At 34.6% G+C, this 27,425-nt stretch overlaps 1 protein-coding gene across 1 annotated transcript in view; it reads right to left on the bottom strand.

Annotated features, from left to right (window-relative positions):
• Nucleotides 1-7,045: 7,045 nt before the first annotated feature.
• Nucleotides 7,046-27,425, bottom strand: part of LOC110450820 (stimulated by retinoic acid gene 6 protein-like) — a 34,858-nt gene continuing 14,478 nt past the window's right edge. Inside the window, exons 3-16 of the mRNA XM_021498566.1 lie at nt 26,760-26,908; nt 24,251-24,371; nt 23,253-23,313; nt 22,011-22,133; nt 21,620-21,670; nt 21,319-21,398; nt 20,078-20,195; nt 18,639-18,768; nt 18,113-18,270; nt 17,911-17,959; nt 14,823-14,940; nt 11,565-11,696; nt 10,956-11,119; nt 7,046-10,464 (exon numbers count right to left, since the gene is read on the bottom strand). Of these exons, the coding sequence (XP_021354241.1) occupies nt 10,196-10,464; nt 10,956-11,119; nt 11,565-11,696; nt 14,823-14,940; nt 17,911-17,959; nt 18,113-18,270; nt 18,639-18,768; nt 20,078-20,195; nt 21,319-21,398; nt 21,620-21,670; nt 22,011-22,133; nt 23,253-23,313; nt 24,251-24,360 (1,563 nt within the window). The 5' untranslated portion in view covers nt 24,361-24,371; nt 26,760-26,908 and the 3' untranslated portion in view covers nt 7,046-10,195. The remainder of the gene's footprint in view (nt 10,465-10,955; nt 11,120-11,564; nt 11,697-14,822; nt 14,941-17,910; nt 17,960-18,112; nt 18,271-18,638; nt 18,769-20,077; nt 20,196-21,318; nt 21,399-21,619; nt 21,671-22,010; nt 22,134-23,252; nt 23,314-24,250; nt 24,372-26,759; nt 26,909-27,425) is intronic.

Here is a 27,425-nt window from a genome sequence, read left to right as displayed (position 1 = left end):
GGATGTGCCAAAATGTGTGAAATGCATGCGAGTAATGTATGCTGAAAGCGGTATGTTGGTGCATTTACCTCAATGACCAGATTTACTAGTTGTTTCTCTTATTACTGACTGTTTACCATGGAATAATAACTACCATGTTACTTGCTTGGGCTTGTTCGGGACTGAGGACAGCACCCACTGCTATCCCAATTTGAGTGAACATCCAACACGAAGAAAAGCTACATGTTTTATTGGGAATAAGAGAGATAATATACAATCCCTAAGGTTGCAATGGGTACAGCAGGTTGATTTTAGTCCTTTTTGTGTTTCTGAGTCGAAACCACTTTGGGTAATTTGATTTAAACCTCATACAGCTGGGTACGCGAACAGGGAAAAACTGATTTATACAGGGAAAGTCTACGATGAAATCTGCCATTTCGTCATATGGATTAGCAAATTGGCATTTGATCTGCGTTATCGTAAGGATGCAGATACACCAAAATAAAGCACAGCTCTTAATCTAAATTATATTAAACTGCCTTTCTCTGATTTTAAACCTGACATACCAAATTCTTTATCAACATAAATGGTCTGAAGAAATTAAGGAGTGATTTTGTGTTTAATGTTGCATTTTGTAGGATTGTGTGTAATTTTACATTATGTAAGCTAGTGTGAAATATTTAGGCTACATTTTAGGTGATTATGTGGTAAAATTATGCAAGATTATGTTAATGTTTTAATGTTTAATTACGTGAGATTGTGTGGAATATTAGATTATGTAAAATCTATTTTATATTAAAAACAGCAACAACAAAAAAAGAGAAAGAAAAAAGAAGTGACTTTCAATTCAACTAAATGGGGGTTCAAATGCAAGAAGTACACTTGACCTTTATTAAACATGCTTACATTATACGAAACGAAAAGCAACCTTATGGTCAGGTTGTGACCATCAATTTACAGCAAAACATTTTTAGATCAAAAATACCGATTTTAAACAAATAACTGAGAAACAACAAAGGAATAACCATAAAATATTTGTTTAGTTTAAACTTTGTTTTTATTATCGGTATAATATTCCAGTAATGCTAACATGATATACATATGTGATTCGAAAACAAATACAAAGAACTTATGTTAATCCGTCTCCTTATTTTAGTAAAACGGCGATTGGACAGCACTGACTAATATTATGCATATAGATATAAGTATACGGAAGAGAAGAGATGGGGGAGGAAGAAGGGAAAGAGGTGCAAAAGAGTTTAAAGAAAGTATTGTTGTGGGTAAAATATGTAGTGAAGTACATTACATTTACTGCATTATGGGAAGAAAAACTGATTGGAGTATATTTTGGATATGGACACATGTCGAGGACTGTACATGTCACTGCGGTATTTAGCACACAATTAATTAATTGCATATAATGAAAACTTTCCATTCCGACCACTGAGTATTCCGACATCCAGTGGTGAACAGCAACCTGGTGTAATTTAAAATATTAAAAGAATGATCAAACAAGACTATGACGGTTTGTATATATATATTTATATATCCATACTGACGTGTCGTGACATACAGGGGCCGTACCAGTTAAGTCCCATTATGTACCACATGTAAACATACGTTTAATCAAAATTGAGAACTTCAAATTTAAAATCGTTTCGACTGGTTAATGAAATGTTGAACACAGTTGAAAATATTCTCATTATATTAAAATGGCTTATCAGGATTTCCGTACAGAAGAAGATTTACATTATAGTCGGGAGGCAGGCTTCTGAAGCATTGTACTCTTAATTGTTGGTATTTCGGACAGAAGAGGAGGAAGTGTTCGGTAGTTTCAGCAGACTTTTTACAAGTACACATAGGACTACCAACTAGCTTTCGTCTATGTAAATGACTAAAGATATCCTTAATCGTGCATGATGGATTTGGCTGAATCTACTTCTGCAGTAGTAATAATAAGGCGGAACAAGATGAATTTCAGCATTCAAGAGCTTTTTAAGATTAGTAATCGACAGGTTAGGGTTTATGTTATCGGGAAGTGCATTCCATAGGTCAATAGAGAAGGGTAAGAAAGAATCCTTGTAAAAGGGGTCGTAGAAAAACACATTTTTTGTAAAGTAATTCTTTATAAATACTGAATTTGAATTTCCGAAGAATACCAAGTTTCTTGATTCTTTGCTGATCATATATTGCACATGGTCGGTCCACCCTCCGTTAGTTGAGATAAAGACGCCTAGGTGTTTATGACAGGGGATTTCTGGTAAGGGGATGTTATTCATAAACAAGGAGGGATGAGTTGGTTTTTTATTTTTCTTGTCATTGTTTTGTTAGGGTTAAGGTTAACAAGCCATTTTTAGACCAATCATAATTGTTTTTAGATTGTAGTTCAAAAGGATGGCACTAAGATCCGGCAAGTCCATTACAACGTAAAGGGAAGTATCATCGGCAAATAATTTTATTATACAATTGATATCTTCAACAATGTCACAAATGAAAATTAAAAACAACAATGGGCCTACAATTTACCCATGGGGAACCCCGGCGGTAGTAGATGCTAAATCAGACTGTTTACTATTAATAACAACTCGTTGAGACCGATTATATAAATAATTTTAGAACCAAGCAAGTAGATTTCCTGTTATGCCAAAGTGTTCGATGTTAGAAAAAAGGCCACGATGCCACACTCGGTTGAACGCTTTGCTAGTGTCACAGAAAACCATTCTGATAATGTTTGTTTAATACATTGTGCCATTGAAATATGTCTATTTCTATTTAACTGTTTGTACAAAATGATGGTTTTTGCATCTTTTAATCATTTTGGTGTATTTTTTAATGAACGTCTGTTGTAAGTGTTGCTTTACCCCAAATAACAATACAAAACCAACGCAAAGGCATACATTACACACACAAATTTTCATCCTCAAATGACCTTAGCCGTTAGAAAAACGGTAAGCCCAAATAAAAGTAATTGATCGTTTAAAGCACAATTTGAGTGGCAAATATCAAGTGAAAGTTATTGTATACTGTTTGTTTCACTTCTTGATAAGAGTGTCCTTACACAAGTGGCAAGATCAATTCAAAATGTTTCCAACAAAATAAAACCCAATTAATTGATCAATATACACCCATTAAACACTCTAATGTCCAACCAGTATTTTGTCACCTACCGTTAAATAAATATATATAGATGAACCTAACAATCAAGTCCTTACGCAAATGATGATGTGCATCCGTCCATTCATGTACACAAATCATAGTCCCTCAGTCATCCATCAGTTATATGAATGATACCGTCGATTAAGATTTCTTATCTGCAACGATGCTTATTTCAGTTGAGGTAAGCTCCCGTTATGTTTACGCAAGGTCCTATCATTTGTTGTTTGATTGTTTTTTTTATAAATAAGTTTTCAACCGTACATGATCGTTGTGTACAAATCGGTCGTTGATACCCTAGTGAAATATTTAATCAGTTCTTGCTTATTTGTATACTTGTGTTCACCCCTACTGACCGTGGATTTAGAAAAAAGGAAGATAGTGCTATCCACTGTATTCTGTGTGAATTACAACCAGTTTTGGAATTCCTTACAGAGTTTTGTTTGGTTTGATTTGTTTATTCTATTGCTTTAATTTGGTTTCATTTTTATTTTTAACGACCGTTAAACAGATATGGTCTTTTAATGACACTGCTTCCTTAGGTAAAACCGTGCCAAAGGCACCCGGATTTGTTGTGTTGTTATAAAAAGCATTCTTGTTGGTCATTGCAATCTAAATCCAGTGTTTTATTGTAAAATTAAGCCTTGTTAACATATCTAACTTTATATTAACGTTCATTCAGTAAAGACGTACTAATGATGCATTCATTACATTATATTAACAATAAATAATGATGCGTTCCTTTACTATATTTTGACGTTAATTCAGTAAAGTCGTAATAATAATGTATTCCGAACTTTATATTGACGTTAATTCAGTAAAGCCGTCATAAAGATGTATTCCGAATTTTTTACTGACGTCCATTCAGTTTAAAGCCATTACAAAGATGAGTTCCTGACTTTATTTTGACGGCCATTCAGTAAAGCTGTATTTGACGTTTTAGTTAGGAACACGGTTCAATACATATCCCGTTGCTATGACAACGTCCAAACGTTTACTCCTTGTTGTAACTAAGTTATCTTCCGAAAAACTTTTTTATAATAGATTAATGGTAGAATGCTTATTTCAGATAATTAGCGACTCAGTAGCTATAAGTGTCTTTGTATACATACATAAAAAATGATGTATATATATATACAAATTTATGTGTAAATATTCCTTCCAAAGAAACTGTAACGTTATCATGTTTAGGGTTTCCTGTTACGTTTTAGCATGCTGTTTACCAAATGATGGAATTACTGATGTTTACGTCAGTCGTATGTCTCGGTTCTTGTAAAAAATCCTAAATAAATAACACAATTTTCAAATGGTATGTTTGTCTACAACTTTCAAATGTTAATATCTGCATACTATGCAACGTTCTTACATATGTTATATTGTTACTTGAGTTGACAATTATATAAATATAGTTCGCGTTGGATTTCAAAGGTATAAACAATGGCAAAGGGAAGTAGAGTGATTATTAAGCAAGCTTAAAACTTATGTAAATGAATCTGCTCCTATGTGCCGTTCCTATAACGACCCTCCCAATTAATGCATGTTACAATGTTATGTCCGTGTGTTCACGTAGCGCCAGAAAAAAACCTTTTCGACTTATTTCTATCTCACGTATTTAACGGGGATGAATTTTCTTTGTCAGTGTAAAATATAAAACAAATAGCCCCGCGGTTGCCAAACTAATGTATGAAGGCGTCGTAAAATACATATGAATGTATTTTCTCGTCCCATTCAACTAAGTGCTATCTGTTTTCTTATAAATGCACACATACTAAATGTTGCCTTGATATATATATATAGTGAAATCAGGACATTCCAACATAAATGTAGGCATGATACCAGCCCTTCAGTTATCAGCTAAGGAACGTATTGTAAAGAGAGAAGGACAGGAATGCGCGTGCCCTGAAGGCATGGTTCCCGCAATGACGTTGAACACACACATTGAACTTTGTTTGGTAGATAGTTTACGACAATGTCAAGTTAATTCTGTCTTTCAAGGTTACATACCATAGATTTGAATAGGATAGGGTAACACAAAACATCAAACACTATCTTCCGTGAAACGATGTTTCGATTATAAACGACGGCGATGATCGTAACGTTGTCTTCGTAGGGTAGTTTCACCAGCAGTACTTCAGTGATTTATATGACCTTAACAACATTTTACATATATTAACAATATCAAGATACTATTTATTATTATAGTTTAATAAGCAACAAGATCATCTCAAACAACATAACATGACAATACGTATATATTACAACGCTTCACAATTCTGCAGCACAAAAAGATCCCAATGTGACCACTACAAAACACTACACGACATTAATAAATTCAATCGTTGTAAACTGTAGCCAATCTGAATTGAAATACAATGAATCAACACGATATTCTGATGTGGTCACGATTGAGAAATAGACAACACGTACGTAGTTCAATCTAGTCACTCTTCAACAGTACATAACATATAATACAGGGCACGTCCAAATACAACACCACTATAATACAATGCAATATATAATGGCCTTCACCAGACAAATACAATACTTTATTATACCTTACCATACCACACTGCATGGTTTTTTAGAATGAACTTTCGTTAGCAAGTTTAATTACCCTTTTCCTTGATGTGACCTTTGGCAGAAAACGTACATTAAGAATTAACAGGCAGATATAAAGGTTTTCAACAACTGCCAAATGAATAGATTCTGTGATTTATAAAAAAAATAATACGTTTCCATTATTAAGGCCGATTGTTACAGATATTATCATCATCATTCATATTATAATGTTATAAAATACGAAAGTGTTGTACATATGTAGTGTATTTATTACTGATGTATAGTGTCGCTCAGGTAGAAGAAATGTTTGAAGCATGCCGTGTTTTGACATGCAATGCTGTAATAGAAGATATAGAACATATAATCCGGAAATACATTAAAACAGACAGTAAATAGTGGTGAACTATCATGAGCAAGCCGTACAGTAATAAACACAGATAACAATACACTCATCCTACACATTCAGGTGTTGTTAAAGTGAATCTGTTACTACGTGTATTAAGACGGATATTACAGATAAATACACTGTTTAGTGTCTTTGGCAATGCTAATAGACCTTGTGTATTTGTAAATTAATCTCCATTACATTATTAAATTCCTATGACATTGCAGATTGTATTTTACTAGATATGTTTATTATATACAGATAATATTTGCAGAATTTTGAAACGTCATCGATTTTTTATTTATGATCGTGTTTCGTTGCGTAATACAAACATCGTGATATATGAAGCGCACGTTGTTTGTGTGGTATCAATTGAATGGGGATATTATTTAGTGAACAAAACAGATACGCTGGTATGCTGCAGAGATATCAATATGTAAATATCTTCGTGATTTTGTCCTTAATTACATTGCGTTATGTAATCAATGCAGTGAAAGTCGGCCATATTGTTCAAACATAGCTATATAAATAAATGTTTTGGGGATATCTTACAGGTACAATATCTCTTTAAATTTATACCAGGTACACATACAACTTTATCAGCTTTGGTATACAACTTGTAGGAATATTAACGTTTATGTATACTTCTGTCCGGTAGAAATCTCAATAGTGTAATTATAGATTATCACAAAGCGATGGCCTCTCGATTTTATCCACGTGCTCGCGATGAGAAAATTGTTCTCACGACAAACACTGAAAATACTGTATGATAAACTATTTATCATCTATATACTACTACCTTATATATTTCTCCATTTAAAAAACTCAACTAAACACCATGTTTTCCAAATGACTTCTAAGTTCAATGGTCAACGATCGCTTGTCGCAAACGTAAACAAATAGAAGTTTTTTCTCGGAGGAATACAATGAACCTTAAAACTACATAGAAAAGATATTTTTAAAACAATCCTATCGTCATTGGCTTTTACATATGCACATTTACAACTGAAATGGTGTTGTCATTCTCACAATATTTTTCCGTAACGTGGTATTGATATGTCTATGACGGACTGTTTTCTTACGCGGACCACTTTTGTGACAATTCCGGTTTCGGACGTCATCTGGCGCGAGCAGACATTCTTTTCTGGGAAAATACGTTTCTAAGTGCTGGAGAATGGGAACATCCGTTCTCAAGTTCTTCTCAAGTTTTTCTCAAATCATTTTCAACTATTTCTCACACTGACAACCAATGATAATGAATTTATCATGCTCCCGGTAGATGGTATAAAGTAGTCTATAGATGATAAGTTATAATATCACCTAGGTAAATGACTAATGCGGTTGAAGTGAAAGTACCACACAGCCCATTTTCTACAAAAAATGACAGCAATGTGAACTCAAGAGAAATAAAAGGCAGTGTGTGTCGTGTTTAACATGTCACATTGACTTTACGGTATAAATTTACCTACGATTTGCATCGTAATTAGCATTCCGAAGTGAAACGTACCTAGATTAGTTATTATATCGGAACTTGTTCAATATGAATAGAACTTATACAATCAGAAACTGCAGATTAGAAAAAACCATCCGTTATGTTAGAGTCTGTTATTATGTGAAAGTTCATTTGCCTAGAATGGTGCTATGCGACAGGAAAATAACTATCAAATCGCATCAATACAAAATGACGGTTTAAGTTTATATTTGGATTTTTCCCAATTGAATTCATAAATGTTTTTCGTACAACTATTTAATTTCCGAAAGAAAATTGATTCGAAGCGGTCTATCTTCGGCACACAATGTTGCGCAAAATTTAAGAGTGTATATTTGTTTCCTCCATTAAAATGTCATTTTTCATATGTTTGTGAAATATCTGTGACAGGTTTCTTTACTTATTAAACAGCGTGATATAACTAAAGTCAACCTCACAAAGGATTCGTTCCTGGTAGAAATATACAGAATGCGAACAGACAAATACAAGATTTTAATCAATTAAACTGATTCAGAAAATAACGAAGGAGCAATGATTATTTTAGACCAGCAGAAGGCTTCTGATAGGGTCGAATGGAGCAGGGTAGATGTATGCTTAGCTCGCTTTCACTTTGGTAACAAGTTAAGAAATTGGATTAAAATGTTAATTTTCAAAGCAAAAACGTGTTTAATTACTAATGGGTTTATGTCTAAATTTTTCAATATAAGCAAATGTGTAAGGCAGTGATGTCCAGCAACGCATTTAGTTTGCATAATACAAGCAGAGTCTTTGACATGCGCAATTAGGATGAATACACAAATTGAAAAGAGGCTATCTTTTCCAGTGAGGGATATACAAGAATCTGAATTGAACATGTTTGCAGATGACAGTCAATTATTTGTTAGATCTGAAAAATCAATTCATGAAGCTTTCAAAGTACACTCAAAATATGAAAAAAGAGTCGGGTTCAAAAATTAATTATGAAAAGAAAAAAGGATTATATATAGGAAGGTTAAAAAATAAAGAACCAGATTTAATCATAATAATCATAGTAATCTTCCATCATTGGAAATATCGATAGAGATTGTTGCGATGCCTCTTCTTTTTGCTTTATTCGCGTTAATTTTAAACGCCTTACTTCTGGTTGCGCGCATGCTTAATATGTTAAGCAAATCTCTTGAAAAGGGAGTAGTAAAAACCTTAGGAAAACATCATGGCTACAATATAGATAAAGATGATATACGGAGATATTTTAAGAAAATGAAAAATTGCTTGCAAGTCTGGAAAACTAGAGATTTGATTTTTGGTGGCAAAACGCTTATACTTAAATCACTTAGCCTATCAATGATCGGGTTTGAAATAGAGATAAGAGGAATGCCTGCTACCTATTTAAAGGAAATAACCTTAATTATTTTCATATGGAATAACAAAACCAATCAAATAGAAAGAAAAGCACGCTTTCTCAAAAAAAATCGAAGGAACTATGGGCATGATTTACATAGAGACATTTGTTATAGCAAAGTATATATAGAATAATTCATTCACAGGAAGAAAGCTGGAATGTCATAGGGAAGCATTGGTTGTGTAAATATGATCAGATATACCAAGATGAATATTTTCTATGTAAATATACTAATATTGATGGATTAAATTAATGGATTTATTGGATATACATCATTTTATGATATCGCCCTTAAAGCATGTAAAACACTGATTAAGTTGATAGTGAAAATAATATATCAACAACAAAACAACACCATATGCAACATTTAGAAATACTAGACGAAACTGACAAAGTGATAACATGTGACAAACTTAAACTAAGACATATCAAGGAAAAGATTATCTCTAAAATAGTCCTGAAAGCTCAGTCAAAGTGGGAAGTCTACTTCGGGAAAGATTTACCATGGACACCTATATGGAAAAACCTGCATGACACACCCATCACAAACAAAATAAAAAAGCTTAACTGGAAAGGCATACTCAACATTATTTATACGGAAAGTAGACTACAGTGAGAAAATTAGAAGGCAAATGTCACTTTTGCAATGATGATTTAGAAACTCTGAATCATTAATTCTGGTCATGCAAAAAAATAATTAATCAAATTAGAAAAATAATACAAAATAATAAAATGCAAATAATAATAATATATATAATTAATGTAGTTTGTAATGATAACGTCATGTATGAGCAATATGTAAATGTAGTTTGTAACGATATCGTCATGTACGAACAATATGTAAATGTTGTTTATTATGATAGCGTTATGTATGAGCAATATGTAAATATAGTTTGTATTGATAGCATCATATACAATATGTAAACGTTGTTCATAGAAAATAATTACTACACCAGGCCAAATACACCCAAGTGCCAAAAAGTGAAAAAAGGCCAACTCCACTGCTATAATTGTGTTTTATGGTCCGATATCGGTACATTTGCAGCCACGTTACACAGGAGAGCAATTCCAAAATATTGTCAACTTAAACACACATTGAAATCTTTTTAAGGCAGCAAGTAAAACGATTTTCATAAAAAGATAAAAGGAATCGCATCATGAAAAATAACATATGGTGTGATTCTATGATAAAGTTAGAAACCACAGGTAAACAAGTATGTCAAGTGTAAGTAAATAATTTGTTTTATCACTATTTGACAGCCAAAGAGGGATTCTTCAGCAGAGTATAGACTTTAAGCCAGCGGTTATGTATCCTCTGATTGTATTTAGGCACAGGAAATGTCGTCGATATAGATGTGTTCCCGGACCTTGTTGTGTCGTGGAGTGATGATGTGGCGCGGTGCAGATGAACATGGATGTTGCCCGGCAATCTGTGACTGAGCAGGTCACAAAACACTACCAATACAGGATGACAGTGGACCAGTTCCATTTGAAGGAAACTCACGTACGCCATGTAACCTACAAAACACGAGCACTAAAAGCTAAATACATTTTTTTGTAATGATTATTGTTATTTCAGACTGAAATAGAACTAGAGAGGTTACAGTGAGCAACCGACAGTGTACAACCTCCACACACACATCGATAAACCCAATATAAAGGATCAAACAACTAATTAACATGCATCATTCACAAGGTGGCACATTCAGAGCCTACGATATTGTGATGACAAATTCCATTACAGCGTTAGTGAGCGCAAACTCTGGACTTTCGAGAATGTGGACGCATGGTATACAAAGAGACATAACCCTATCTGTATTTCGGCAAGAGACTCGTTTTCAGTACAAGACAATCAGTGACAGTGTAAATGGATGAGATGCCAAGACTGATAGACGAAATACAAACCTGTACTCCCTCGTGTATTACAGGTTAATGTCTAACAAAGATCGAAAAAATCCTATCATAGTTGATTTCTATAGGTATTTAGCGGAACGGTTTATTTCCCTTACCTGTATCCCAAGTCTCAAAACCATTCATGAGTCCGCTTCTGTCTATTCTTCCAAAAAAGACTACACCCAGATAAACGGCGTAAAAAATCTTCATAAGACAGCGGACCATACTGATGAATATGTAGTAGAAGAACACGAAATACGCCATGTTGTGATAGGCTTTTCTACAATGGAAAAAGCGTAAATCCATAATCCCTTAGTATAACGACACATACGCTACGTGTCATATGTACCAGTTATCTATGATTAGTCTCATGCAAATACCAATTAGTAACTAATATTTTCTGTCAGTTAAAAGAGGGCTAATTATTTTGTTTTCATTAAACTATAGGTTGAAACATTTTTTACAAACACATTTTATTTAAATATAATGNGTGAAAATACTAATTCTATTTCTGATGTATGTTGATATTTGTAAATTTCATATTAGAGTTATGTTATTGTTTCACACTTTGAGGGCATTACATCTTTAATGAAGTAAGTCAATGAAAATGTCGTTAGAGGTATGCAATATACAACAGCGTGACGGTTAATACACAAATATATATATATATATATATATATATATATATATATATGAATATGCCAGATGCCGTTTCTAGGGCGCACCTGTTGTTGAGAGCCAAAACGGGGTCCGGCCACTTCGAGTCCTTATTCGTCACTTTGTGGTCCTGTAAAAGCCACTTCCGGGACACGAATGTTTGTAGCCAGTATGTCACAAAGGCAATGACAGATGTCGTTCTGGAACATGACAAAATATGTAATGAATACAAGAGGCCCAGAGAGCATGTATCGCTTACCTGGATATCGAAGCAATTATGGCAAAATATTCTCCAAATGAGATCCAATGGAATAGGCCAGACCACAATGCCAATCCTTGTAGCAATCTGTATTAAATTTTTAATGCCCAGCACTTTTATGTATGGTTATGGGGTGGGGATCTCAACTGTTCCCAAGCTGTGAATAAGAGACTAGGTCCATAGGGTTGTGGCCAGACCCTGGGGTCAATTCTAATATCATGATTGCATTCGTCTCTTTATGCCCAGCATTTATATATATAGTTTTGGGGTGGGGATCATAACCATTTAAAAGTTATGACCCAGGGATTAAGTGTGCAAGGATGGGGCAGAACCTTGGGTCAATTCTAATATCATGACTCCATCTATATATATAGTTTTGGGGTGGGGATCATAACCATTTAAAAGTTATGATCCAGGGGTTAAGTCTGCAAGGGTTGGGCAGACCCTGGGGTCAATTCTAATATCATGATTGCATTCGTCTATTTATGTCTAGCATTTGTATATATGGTTTTTGGGTGGGGATCATAACCATTTAAAAGTTATGACCCAGGGGTTAAGTCTGCAAGGGTGGGGCAGACCCTGGGGTCAATACTTATATCATGACTGCATTCGTCTTTTTATGCCCAGTATTTGTATATATAATTTTGGGGTGGGGATCATAACCATTTAAAAGTTATGAACAAGGGGTTAAGTCTGCAAGGGTGGGGCAGACCCTGGGGTCAATACTTATATCATGACTGCATTCGTCTTTTTATGCCCAGTATTTGTATATATAATTTTAGCGTGGGGATCATAACCATTTAAAAGTTATGACCCAGGGGTCACGTCTCCTCGGGTGGGGCAGACCCCAAAGCCATCCTCGAAGGGTATGTGCATTCATTTCTTTATATTCAGCAATTGTATACATGGTTAGGGGTCGGGATCTCAACTGTTTCAAAGATATAACCCAGATACTAAGTCCCTAGGGATGAGGAAAGACCTCAGGGCCTATTTTTACATCATTATTGTGTTTATCTATTGATGCCAAGAGATGCTATGTATGGTTATGTGGTTGGGATCTCAACTGTTTCAATGATATAACCCAAAAACGAAGTCCCTAGGGATGAGGAAAGACCCCGGGGCCTATTTTTACATCATGATTGTGTTTATCTCTCTTGATGCCCGGCAATGTTATATATGGATATCGGGTAGAGATCTCAGCTGTTTCAAAGATATAACCCAGAAACTAAGTCCCTAGGGGTGGGGAAAGACCCCATGACCTATTTTTACATTATGATTGTATTTATCTCTTGATGCCCAGCAATGCTATATATGGTTATGGAGTGGGGATTTCAACTGTTTCAAAGATATAACCATGAAACTAAGTCCCTAGGGATGGGGAAATACCCCAGGGCCTATTTAAACATCATGCTTGTGTTTATCTAGTTTATCTAAATTCAAAAGAGAGCTAGTTGATGCTTATAATTAAATGTGCCATTACTCTCTCCTACTTGAAAGAGTAGAGAAGATTTTTAAAGATTAACCTATTTTTTACCTCTCTGACCCGCCCCTCAGGCCCCTGGGAGAGCAGCCCTATACATTTCATAAATTCAGATCCCCATTTCCTAATGATGTCCCATGTCAAGTTTGGTCAAAATTAGCTCAGGAGTTTTGAAGAAGAAGTTTTAAATGTAAAAAGTTGACGGACGACGGACGAAAGACGACAGACGACGGACGACGGACGCCGGACGCTGTGGTATGCCATAGGCTCACTTGGCCGTTCGGGCGAGGTGAGCTTAAAACCAACCTCACAAAATATGTAGATAATATATTATTCATCACACAAAAGGATGACAATGGGATAAGATCCGACTACAACTACAATATTATAATCAATAAATGATGCCAAAAGAATCACAGAAAAACGGTGTTAAGAAAAATATCAACCTCTTCCTAAAAGGAGACCAATATAAACCTCCCCTCAAAGGAAAACCAATATCACCTTCCCCCTCAAAAGGGAAACCGATATAACCTTCCCCTTGAAAAGGAAACCAATATTTACCTTCTCTCAAAGGGAAACAAATATCATCTTCCCCCTCAAAGGGAAACTAATATTAACCTCCCCCTCAAAAGGAAACCAATATCACCTTCCCCCTCGAAGGGAAACCAATATCGATTTTCCCCTCAAAGGGAAACCAATATCACCTTCCCCCTCAAAGGGAAACCAATATCAACTTCCCCCTCAAAAGGAAACCAATATTAACCTCCCCTCAAAAGGAAACTAATATTAGCCTCCCCTCAAAAGTAAATCAAAGTAAACCTCTCCTCAAAGGGAAACCAATATTAAACCTCCCCTCAAAGGAAAACCAATATTAACCTTCGCTCAAAGAGAAACCAATATCACCTTCCCCTTCAAAGCGAAACATATACATGATACTAATTTAAAAAAATCATACCTGATATTGACTTCAGTAAAACGTAATTAACACATTATCTATTATCGGGAAAGGTACCTGTAAACCACTAATATCAAATCAATCCAGACGAAGATAACAGTTAACAAAACAGTATATCAACTTCGAAAAAAATCGTTACCAATGAGATAACATTAGACCTCAAAGACAACAGCAGGAGCTAAGGTGATACGAAGTCATGTAACCTTATCCTATTATTACCAGTTTAGTTATTGTACAGTTTAACCTGTCAAAACCGGCCCCTGTCTAATTCGGATCCTGACTAAACCGGCTGTTATTTGTGGTCCCGGCATATTCCCTATACAATCATTGTAGTTGAAACCTGTATAAACCGGACCATGTCCATTCCGAAAACCGGCGTTATTTCACAAAAGTTGGCATAGTAATCTATGTAAAAACAACCTGTTTATTCCGGACTAAAGATTCTCTCGGCCGGCTACAATCTAAAGCAAACACATTTAACAAATCAGCGCTATCCAATGTTGGGTCGCCCTTTATTTGTATTATATACTGTATATTTTGTAAATAATTAGACGTTGCAATTGATTCGTTTCCCTGTATCCAATAGATACATGTATGTGAATTATTCACGCGGTATGACAAAGATTACTTACATGACTGTCAGAAAGGGATTAAGGACGATCATGGGTACATCACCCAGAATTGGTAGTACTATTGCATATGCAACACATATGCAGACCATCAACAGGACACCCAACTGTATCACGTAGCCTGTAAAGAGAGTCGTTTATTTTAGAGCATGTGTTTAAACAGCTAAACATTTAATATGGTAAGAAACTATAAAAGTACACCATAGCGTCAACTACAAAGAAAGGAACCTCATAGTAGTGTACACCTTATGATGTATCTTATCCAATTTAGGTAAAGTTTTCGGTGTCCAGCTATCAATTGTCTCCTGATAACGTTAGACATAGACATGATTGTTCAGAATCAAGTCGTCATGACGACTGTTAAATGTATCTAGTTCAGTATTGATTTCATTTCTGTTAGTTAACCCTAGATACCCCATTTATTGGTCAACAGGACGCATTCACCCGCAAAATATCTATACGTTTAACAGACGGTCAGAGTAACAAATCCATTAATGAATCAATAAGTGGTATGTGCAATCCTTAATAAAAGGAAGACTCGCGGTTATATTGAGTATGGTAACAAAATGACCATAATTGTCATACCTTAGTATGACTGAATTTAAAAATATTTATTTAATGTACATGAGTTTGACAAGGCTATAGCCTATGGGAGGGGGGAAATTAAGACCTTTGGAAAAACATAGGAATCATGGTCGAATATCTTCATACCCTAAAGCTAAAAGTACAACAAGCCTATAATATCTTATTTTAAATCCTCTATGGGTAAAGCAATTAATAAATCTAGCTGAAACCCGAGAATACTCAAGAACTATATATAATATATATAACAGCAATTAAGTATATATTTACATACAGTATTGAATATTCTAAATTATATATGTATATGTATAGGTATTTGATATTCTATATGCAAAATGCTGTGAGATGAAACTGATGCTAGACATATAATCTTATAAAATTAAAAAGAAATCACATGAAATATATAAATCACATGAAAAATATAACTATGTGTATACATGTTTATGTCTTTTGGTTTGTTTGTGTATGTTTATGCATGTATGTATGTATGGATGGATAAACTTGCACATTCTTAGGCATGTATTGGATATATGTGTATATATGTGGATATCTGTGTGCATGCATGCGTGCACGTGTATGCATGCATATGTGTATATATGTTTGAGCATGCATATATGTAAGTATGCATTCTCGATTTACACATGTATATATGTTCTGATGACTCCCCTTGCAATAATGCTGTGTAGTAATGAAACAGTTTAGAGATAAAAAGTGACACATACTGAAGTATTGTTTTTGGTTTGGATTATTGCATAAACTACATGTATTGATTTGTGTTATGTTCATGCATGTAGGAATGTGTGTATGTTTACAATATTCTCATATGTCATGTCTCAGTAAATGTAAGTGTGTTCAGTATACATATGTGTGTTGCTGTGTGTTAGGGCTGACGCAATATCGAAAAACAGGTATATCGCAATACACGGGTATATTGTAATGTACCACAATACAGAGATGAAATATGCTTTTAAATCTGTTTTTCATGTATCTCACCTGCTTGGTAATCTAAGTTTGCATATTACTACAAATTCTAACAGATATGCCAATAAGCATACAAAAGGCTTTTAATAGTGGTGGGAACTAGTTCAAATTTTGTAATCGATAGTTGGTTTGAAAAAATCTTAAATCCATGTGATCCATATTATATATGATCAAGTTTGATAACATTCTGACATCGACTTATCATAAAATCGAGCACATCTTTCCTATGACAATATATCGGGATACGTATCGCAATATATTCATTCTGTATTGCGATATATCGTGATACACTCTTGGCGTATTGTGACACCCCGTGTGTGTATGTGTGTGTGCTTGTGTACATATGTAAGTATAAATACTATGTATGTATGTACTATATATATCTATATATTATATATGTATGTATGTTATGTATAAGTGTGTGTGTTTGTGTATATTTATATTTCTATGTAAAATGTATATGTATGTTTCTGTCTGAAAAAAACAGGGTGTTGTAGTGAGGTGATCGTTTACTCTCTACTACTTGCATACATAACTGTCAATACATGTTGCATAGATTGGTCGTTAAATAACCATTATTTACAAGTTGTCGGTTAATGTACATGTAATTAAGGTTTTGTAATAAGGTGCAAACGGTAAACGTCGTCGTTTGTAGGAAAAGTAACCGTTCTATGCATTCTGTGGGTAAATGTCACAGAATTTAGAAGCCAAGGTAGCACTGCTATTGATTGCGGCAGTTTGGTAGTGAGGTGACCGTTCATGTTATATGACAGTATGTAGGTAAATATTATAGAACTTGGAAGCAATGTAATCTCTGTTGTTAAATGCAGCAGTTTGGAAGTGAGGTGACCGTTCTTGTTATATGATAGTATGTAGGTAAATATTATAGAACTTGGAAGCAATGTCATCACTGTTGTTTAATGCAGCGGTTTGGAAATGAGGTGACCGACATTTTAATACTGTAGGGAAATGTTCATAACTATGGCAGTGAGGAGAGTTTTATTTATATATTTATACGCTGTAGCTAAAAGTCATGGTTTGGCATTGTATATAAAATGATTTGCATTACGTTAGTATATGTACTACTGGTAAATATCAGCGATTGAAAGAGAAATGACATTTTTTGTCAAACTTTGAGTTACGTAACAGAATTTGTTAGAGAGGTGACAATAATTGTCACAATGTAGATATATATGTTAAATAGTTTGTTAGTGAGGTAAACATTATTCTCATTTGTTAATTTATGAGTTAGGTGACCGTTATTTGTATAATGTCAAGATTTGAAGTTGCTGAGGAACAGTTTGCTGTATATATCAAAATTACAATTGTTTAGGGTAAATAAGATGGAAATTAAATCACATTTGCGAGAAGGCGAGGAAAGTCTATTAAGCATTCATTTTCATGAAGGCACTTGTTAAGAAACGGTGGTCATTTTGCTAAATTGAATTGTCTCAAACAGATAAAAAAACCGCTTAATTTAAATGTTTACAGTATCATTATGTTATACAACAAGAAATAAAATACTCACTCCAAAAGAGGTAGGCTATCTGGATACCAGAATAATGCAAGCTATTTGTCTGAAAGACAGAAACAATTCCATTTTGCAGATAAAAAAACAATTAAGAACATTGTGAATCTCTCTCTCATAATTCCAACACAATACATGTTCCCTAGCTATGGTCCAGACACCATGGTAACTTCATTTGATTTTTCAAATGATCTGCCCTTACCATTACTGTAACAGCCGATTGTTGACGAGCCTCGATAGGAACACAAGAAAAATCCCCTTTATACAGTGCCTCCAAGTTCTTCCGATAGGAGATCATAATTTGAAAAATGACGACACCTGACATCAGAGTTGTAATTGTGAAGGAAACGTAGAAAGACGCTGTGGAGGATAACATTGATTAATGTAGAAAGATGATGAGGAGTATAATAATGATTATAAATAGTGCATGGACCATGAGCACATGTTGCATATTATGTACTCATATTAGTATATTGGGACCTAACATTTTGAAATAGTTAGTCTAACTTTTAATTGGAAATAACTATACCTCACTGAAAAAACGTTGCAATGGTAACAAATAACACATCAATCATAACTGTTTAGTTTGAATTATATACAAAACAAGACATTGTGCTACTCAAGATCTACCTAATCCATCAACGGTATTAACACTGTGACATAATATCGTACAGGACAATGTGTGACACAATTTAATTTATATTATTACTTTGGCGTATGTTTCTTACCTTTTAGAACATTAAAACCTGTAATATGATCGAAGTTTGGACTAAAAATAGAGTCGGTTGTGTTCTTCGATATGAGTTCTTCTACGTACTGAATTAAAAATGTTCCTTCTCCCAACACAAGTGTCGATATCTGAAATAAAACAACAATTGCTGTATACGGGCTGGCATACAAACATAAATGATAAAACGATCCTGATGTCATTATGGATTTATTGAATATCAGTGATGAAAACAAAAATACAATAATCCAATTTATTTCATAGTTAAACCAATAAATCCAAGGAAAATTATAGTATAGCGAAATGCATGATGAAAAGAGTAAGCTAGTAACAAATATGTTACACAAATGCATATGTTTAAGGTAAAAGCAGTGTAAATGGTGAATAACAAATCACTTACAGGAAACCAGGAAAGCTTTAATGTAAACAAAAGAAAATTAACTGTGAAGAACACCCCTTGAGTTAATATACAGCTAGGGTGATGTGAGGGTTGTAAAGTGAGATGGTGAAATGTCGTGTCGTAAGGTATATCGATAGTTTTGTATGCTCGGTTTCAAAAAAAACCTACGCAAACAAACCCTCAACCAGGATGGGCTAGGGACTGATTCGCTACTGAGGTCGTGCATCAGAAACATAAACAAAAGGGGAAATATTTTTATTATAAATTGCAATAGACATCATTAATACAACGGGATGACACCATTCTTTCTAAAGGTTAGATATACAACGCAACAAAAGGAGGGAGTACTTTATGAAAAACACAAAAGGAGGCCAATACTCGTGTATTGTGTAATGTCTAGGAATGTCTGTCCTTCGCCAACGTGATCAAAAAAAAAAAAAAAAAAGGATTGGGTATCATAGACACAAACATACGAGAAACCGCCTCACTGACATAAGGGAAGGCAACTCTGCTATATTTGTTCATCATCACATATGCACAAAGGAATGCAACTCTAGTAGAAATGACACACAAACTAAATGAGAGAAAATCCGCCAATAGAAAGAAAAAACTGGGCATTTAAAGAAAGCAATTGTTGAAAATGTGTAGTTTGACATATCTAAATAGGAAAGCGATTGAAATACACTGTGAACTTAAATATAATTTCTCCAATATAAATGGTATCTCACATTGGTCCACTGCAGAAAGACCACAAGAGCTTTTGTAAAATCTTTTTTATTAGGTTTTGAAAATCATGCACTGTCAGAAGTTTAGAAAGACAATTAATGCAGTCAGTTTTTGTTTCTTTCGTGATCTCATTGAAAGAAAGCAATATTGTTTCTGCTTTAAGCAATAATGATGACATGGAATTTATTCATTATTACAAGCTTCATTTTTCACTCAATTAAAAAATCATAACGTAATTAACTCCAAGTAGGTCAGTAGAAAGTGCTTTAGTAGAGGTGAAAGTTTGCTAGCACTCGACGTGAGCGTATACATACCTGATACAGACAGATGAGTGCCACGGTAAAGGTGACGACCATGTGATGTGAATACCTGAATGCTCTGTCCCCTTTGTAGCTCAGTTGTATGGTGTCGACAAATCTGGATATGTATTTACTGAAAGAAAACTCACACACTTAAAAGATCAGTTATAAACAATATTCAACCAAAATTATCTTTACAAAACTGACAAGTGATGTTGCACGCTTCCGGCTATATCGGTCCGCATTCTGGTACAATATTACAATAGTTAACCCATAGTTTGGTTCCATGTTCGCCTGGAAATCGGAAATCATTTGTTTTGATTGTGTGGGGAATAAATTGATGGCGAATTAATCGATGGAATAACACAATTTAATAAACAATTAAAATGATAGAAAATGATAATACTATAGATCGGGAAATTTTCGTCGAAGTTTTCGTCTTTTTCACCCACAGCAATTAGGGCGAATTTATCATAACAGCGAATATTAGTACACAGCATACCCTATATAGCATTTACATGTTAAGGACGAAAGTTATATTGGGCTAATATAGATTATACCGTTGCAGGGCGAGTTTTCGACTGGGGGAAATTTGCCCGGTATTCAGTAGTTTTTTAACCGTTCCTTGTTCGTCCAAGCTTCTTAAGCAGAAGACAACATAAGTTTTTTTGGAACACGATGGAAGCTGTAACTCAGCCACAGACTTGTTCGCGAATGAGGGTAATCACAGAAAGCAAGAAAGAACTGTTTTAAGACATTTAGCGAGTAGATTGTGAGAAGCTGATCCAGCTCAGAGTGATCTTATTGCAATTTTATGATGATATGTCAGTAATTCATGTATTTTGACAAATATATCAAGTCAACAAAATGGTTCATTACATCAAATATTAGCCCTATTGATATTTATTTTTTTCAGGAAGTAAATGTGCAGCTTGTTGGACGAGTCTGTCTTTCATGCGAACAGTTTGGTAAGATGAATTCATCTCTGTGGACAGTAAGATTTTTGGTGAAGCTGTTTGCGCTCTGTACAGCAATTTCCCCCCGAAACCGTTGTTGAATTAAATCTGCTTATGAATGATTATTTAAGTCCTTCGCCATCACTTTCCCGCGATTGTGGTGTTTTTTGCATAGTTTTTCATTACATTATATGGGAGTTATATGTTCTCATACAGGACTCGGAGACTTTTAATTGACAAAGGTGGTAGTCCCCACCATTATGATATTTTCTACATGACTTAAGAGATAGATAAACTTACCCGGATGTTGTTGGTTCGTCTGTTCTCATGAATAGCTCTCTGACATGCTGAATCTGTTTTGAGTTGGCTAAGCGGTCTCTCTTCAAATAATGCATATCATATAATGGAAAATAATTAATGTTAAGTTTTCTATAACTGCTTTTTAAGTGATGCAGTTTGCATATATTATGTGAACTGTTTTAAATAATCATAACATTCACATTACAATTACATTTTACAATATAGGTCCTGTATGAGAGCAGGGTTGAATACATACGTACATAATTTATGCATATTAAAACAAAGCAATCGTACTACTTACTTTGTTTGTACAGGTGGGGACCTGTTCCCTATGTATTAGTCCAAAGTTTCGCTAGAATTAATAGAAGAAATGCACTGATCATACTTCAGTGATTGTCCGTTGATTAAACACGCTTATATTGATTGTATATCTTACAGTCAAATATTTCCATGAATAATGAAAGCATAACTTTAATAAACCAATGGTTTTAAAATAAGGTTAAATGTGACCAATTGGAAAAAGTGATATAGGTGCATCCGGCATGGTATTTCCGTGATGTAGCACTCTAAAATGGTGCTGTTAGGACACTTAACCCAATAAAACAAAACCCAAACCTAACAATCAAGCTTATATAAAGAATGAAGCACTTGAGAAATGTGAAACAAGTAGACAAACGATCCCCTGCACGCACCTGTCTACACGCCCGGACAGTGGTCTTTACGTCAGTCGCAAACATACAGAGGAACCGGAGAGCGAGATAGAAAAGGCACAACGAATGTGGTATGGCCAGCATTATTAATGTCATCGTCCAGATCTTAATAAAACAAAACACGTACATACTAAATCATTTTTTTTTTATTAGACACTTTTCATCTAATACATTGCACTACAAAAAATAGCGAAAAGTTAATTCAATATGATAAAAAGCTGTGGAAATATATCGGTTTAAAGTAATTCGATGTTTTATAATTTGGTCATTGTGCACTTCAATGAGATCAAGGCAACTTCTTTTCAATAGTATTTTTTAAACCCAGAATCCAGGCTTGTGGCGGAACAAATGTCAAGACCCTTTTGTCTGCTGGTGCTGGAGGAGCTGTATTTCAAGATGTTATATTATAACATCTGGATATATCTTAACATTTCCAACTTAAAATTACAGATCCCTGCATTGTTGTAGCAAACAAGTTAGATTTCCGTGGCTGCACTTAACATTATTGACGTTATTTCCCATTGATGTATATATAGAGTACAACACTGTTGGACCGAATAAAGACTTCATCAGTAAATGTTCTTTTCAATCAAACAAAGATATTGTAACGTGACCGGCTAGAGGATTCCACAACAAATACTTCAACATCAAAGTTCTATTTGCATGTTTATTTACAGTTTGTACATTGCATTACAACTTTCCCTACATAGTCAGAATAACACCCGAGAGGATCACACAGCTAGCAATCCGCAGCTCCAATGTAACAATACAATGTTTACATGTCTGTATTTCCCGGAGTGAATTTCTACCTGTTCTCCACGAACCCCAATCTGGTCTCCCCTACCTTCCCATTACTCATTTGTACATGAGGCCATTCTGCAGCAGTGACAGCTCCCATGACCTTAAAGGTCAATCTCCCCGGCTAAGCCATATGTCAGTCTACCTTCTATCAGCACGGTCCCCCTCCCAGTGTCTCAGTCTACCTGCTATCACCACGGTACCCCTCCCAGTGTCTCCGTCTGCACTTTATCAATGTGCCCTACAAAACAATTTCTCTGGTCTAAGATAGACAATTATAGCTACACACATATCAAATCATCACAACATATATGCAACAACTTCATATTTGCCTCAAAACCCACCAAAAAATTGAATAGTTATTGTAATTTTATTTATTTCTATTGGTTTAACCTTTATTTAGATTGCTTATTGGTTTTTACTTACCCACTCTGAGGTCGGCAAGCATTCGCTATAATCGTTCATTGGCAGTAAAGATATAACAAGACTGCAAATCAGAACACACAATTTGAAATGGATAAGATATCTGGAACTTTTATACATAACACTGAAACGAGAAAAGCTGAGAAAAACTTACAGCAAACACCAATGGTGTTATAACATGCTAAGTTATCTTGCTAGTAGATGGAAAGAATTATTAATAGCAGTTAAGTACTGCTTGAAATCAAAACTGAAAACGAAACTAATTTCAGAATTTGTTATTGATGTTAAATTCTAATTATACATGTACACGTTTGTTACATATATATCTATAAAAAGAAAGAAGGGATAACACACAGAGATTGCGGGTCTGGTGTTAATGGATATGTGGATAAGGAAGAAGTAAAATGTCATTGATTAGAAAGGAGTGGTGGTGGGTGGTGTTGTACGTTACACCCCGCCGTAGATCCATGTTTAGTTACATTGTTCTGCACTGCTGGCTAGGGTGACACCGCCGAACCGATAAGAAAGAACAGGAAATGTACAAGGTTACCCAAAAAGGAAAACTTTTTATAGAAAAATGTTAACATTTAGTATTGAGTTTCTCGAACACAATTTTGTTATTATAATTAAACTAAAGATATATTTAGCCTTCATTTTATGCATTTCTTGGGCGCATCAGCGCGTGTGTCTTTTTATAGATTTTTTTTAGTTGAGTCATGTATACTTTAAAATGTTAGCTTCAAGTTGCATAAAACTTTATAATTTCCTATTTAGAATAGATATCATTTATTTGTGTAGAAAAATAAAAATAGCTGCAACATAAAGGTGAAAAGCGTTCCTTTTCGGACACCGTTCAGTTTTGGGTACCCTCATTTTAGAGAGAAAAGATATTAAACGTACATTTATTTCAATGAAACATTGAAAAAACTGGAGTTTGGGTTTTTTTCCTAGTAGAAGGCATTGACGACGCTATGTACAATATAGGGTAACTGGTATATTACCATACGGTTGCATAGCCGAGTCCGATGGTAGAGTGTACGAATCTGAAGGTGGGCGCCAAGCAAACAAACAAAGGGTAATATGTGGTTCCAATGACAACAGCACTCGCCATGATCCGTAAGTCTGTAAATACATTATAGTGTATTAGCCAGACTGGATTGTTTTTACATCATTCATTTCTTACGTTTACTTATTTAATATTAAGCTATAGTAAAATTATCATTTAAAGATTCATGTTTGGTTTAAAACAGTGACGACTGCTTTGTGATTTTCAGAAATTTGCAGTCACGGTGTTGGTCATTTGTAATATTATTGTGCGTACTCGTACTCATGCTACGTTTGTAAGGTGATGACTATAAAAATGTTACGTATGTAAGGTGATGACTATAGAAATGTTACCTTTGTAAGGTGACGACAATGGAAAAAGGGAACGTTTTTAAGGTGATGACTATGGAAACGTTACGTTTGTAAGGTGATGACAATAGAATTGCTACGTTTGTAAGGTGATGACTATGGAAATGTTACGTTTGTAAGGTTATCACTTTAGAAATGTTACGTTTGTAAGGTGATGACAATGGGAAATGTTACGTTTGTAAGGTGATAACTGTGGAAATATTACGTTTGTAAGGTGATGACTATAGAAATGTTACGTTTGTAAGGCGATGACTATAGAAATGTTACGTTTGTTAGGTGATGATTATAGAAATGTAACGTTTGTAAGGTGATGACTATAGAAATGTAACGTTTGTAAGGTGATGACTGTGGAAATATAACGTTTGTAAGGTGATGACTATAGAAATGTTACGTTTGTAAGGCGATGACTATAGAAATGTTACGTTTGTTAGGTGATGATTATAGAAATGTAACGTTTGTAAGGTGATGACTATAGAAATGTAACGTTTGTAAGGTGATGACTGTGGAAATATAACGTTTGTAAGGTGATGACTATAGAAATGTTACGTTTGTAAGGCGATGACTATAGAAATGTTACGTTTGTTAGGTGATGATTATAGAAATGTAACGTTTGTATGGTAATCACTACGGAAATGTAACGTTTGTAAGGTAATCACTATAGAAATGTTACGTTTGTAAGGTGATGACTATAGAAATGTTACGTTTGTAGGGTGATGACTATAGAAATGTTACGTTTGTAAGGTGATTACTGTAGAAATGTAACGTTTGTAAGGTGATGACTATAAAAATGTTACGTATGTAAGGTGATGACTATAGAAATGTTACCTTTGTAAGGTGACGACAATGGAAAAAGGGAACGTTCTTATGGTGATGACTATAGAAACGTTACGTTTGTAAGGTGATGACAATAGAATTGCTACGTTTGTAAGGTGATGACTATAGAAATGTAACGTTTGTAAGGTTATCACTTTAGAAATGTTACGTTTGTAAGGTGATGACAATGGGAAATGTTACGTTTGTAAGGTGATGACTGTGGAAATATTACGTTTGTAAGGTGATGACTATAGAAATGCTACGTTTGTAAGGTGATGACTAAGGAAATGTTACGTTTGTAAGGTTATCACTTTAGAAATGTTACGTTTGTAAGGTGATGACAATGGGAAATGTTACGTTTGTAAGGTGATGACTGTGGAAATATTACGTTTGTAAGGTGATGACTATAGAAATGTTACGTTTGTAAGGCGATGACTATAGAAATGTTACGTTTGTTAGGTGATGATTATAGAAATGTAACGTTTGTATGGTAATCACTACGGAAATGTAACGTTTGTAACGTAATCACTATAGAAATGTTACGTTTGTAAGGTGATGACTATAGAAATGTTACGTTTGTAGGGTGATGACTATAGAAATGTTACGTTTGTAAGGTGATTACTGTAGAAATGTAACGTTTGTAAGGTGATGACTATGGAAATGTTACGTTTGTAAGGTTATCACTTTAGAAATGTAACGTTTGTAAGGTGATGACTATAGAAATGTAACGTTTGTAAGGTGATGACTGTGGAAATATTACGTTTGTAAGGTGATGACAATAGAATTGCTACGTTTATAAGGCGATGACTATAGAAATGTTACGTTTGTTAGGTGATGATTATAGAAATGTAACGTTTGTATGGTAATCACTACGGAAATGTAACGTTTGTAACGTAATCACTATAGAAATGTTACGTGTGTAAGGTGATGACTATAGGAATGTTACGTTTGTAGGGTGATGACTATAGAAATGTTACGTTTGTAAGGTGATTACTGTAGAAATGTAACGTTTGTAAGGTGTCGAATATGACGTTTGTAATGTGAAAAGTGTTTTGGTTGTAAGAAGTTTGAAACGACGTTTGACATGTAAAGTTTGATTTTTTTTTCGATTTTAGCAACTCCCCAAAACTAATTGGGCAAAATAACACCAATATCTTTGTAATGTGACAGTGAAACGATTGCTAGATTATTTACTCAATATAGCTAGAATACAAATAATGCGCCCTCTTCCCATTTGGTTTGATTTCTTCGCATTTTGTCGTATCGGATAAATGCAATACTTACAAAATTCAAAAGCTGACAACTGCTCGGAAGTAGTGTTTTTCTGAGAATTGATGTCTGTCACGAGGAGATTAAAGATGGAGGAGGTTGTACAGCCGAACGCTGCAGCGTACGAAAGCCTTTCCCGGTCCCCGTCCAACAAATTCACAGGTCTATGAATACAGCGAAATAAAACTAAGTTCATATGTCTATGAATACAAGGACGAAAGAAGAAATTCGCATGTATATGACAACAGCGACACTAAAACAAAGTTAAACAGAAACATGTCAAAATGACCATGAAAGTCACCCCATCTCCTGTATAATCATTTTCAGTATAATATATCATTGACCAATCTACAACTGACAGATTTCCACCTGTCAAGCAAAATGGTTTAACAATGACCAGGTGTATACATATGCACACACGCTGTTAAGGTAAACATGCCAACACATAGATATAAAATGGAAGCATGTGGCTGATTTATTATGATTTATGACTATAAAACACAAACACTGCAAATAATTTCATTTTTTTTCTCTGACATTCCCTGGCCTTCTGCATCCCGATTTCAAGGATTTCCATATTCAAACAGGCTGTTCCTTGTTGCCAATGTACCAGGATGAGCTATTTTATCTGTTAAAATGAAGAAATAAAATAGATATAAGATAACTGAACATGTTTATTGG

This window comes from Mizuhopecten yessoensis, unplaced genomic scaffold (genome assembly GCF_002113885.1).
Source record: "Mizuhopecten yessoensis strain PY_sf001 unplaced genomic scaffold, ASM211388v2 scaffold5519, whole genome shotgun sequence".
Taxonomy (NCBI): Eukaryota; Metazoa; Mollusca; class Bivalvia; order Pectinida; family Pectinidae; genus Mizuhopecten; species Mizuhopecten yessoensis.
This window is presented reverse-complemented; position numbering and strand designations above follow the sequence as displayed.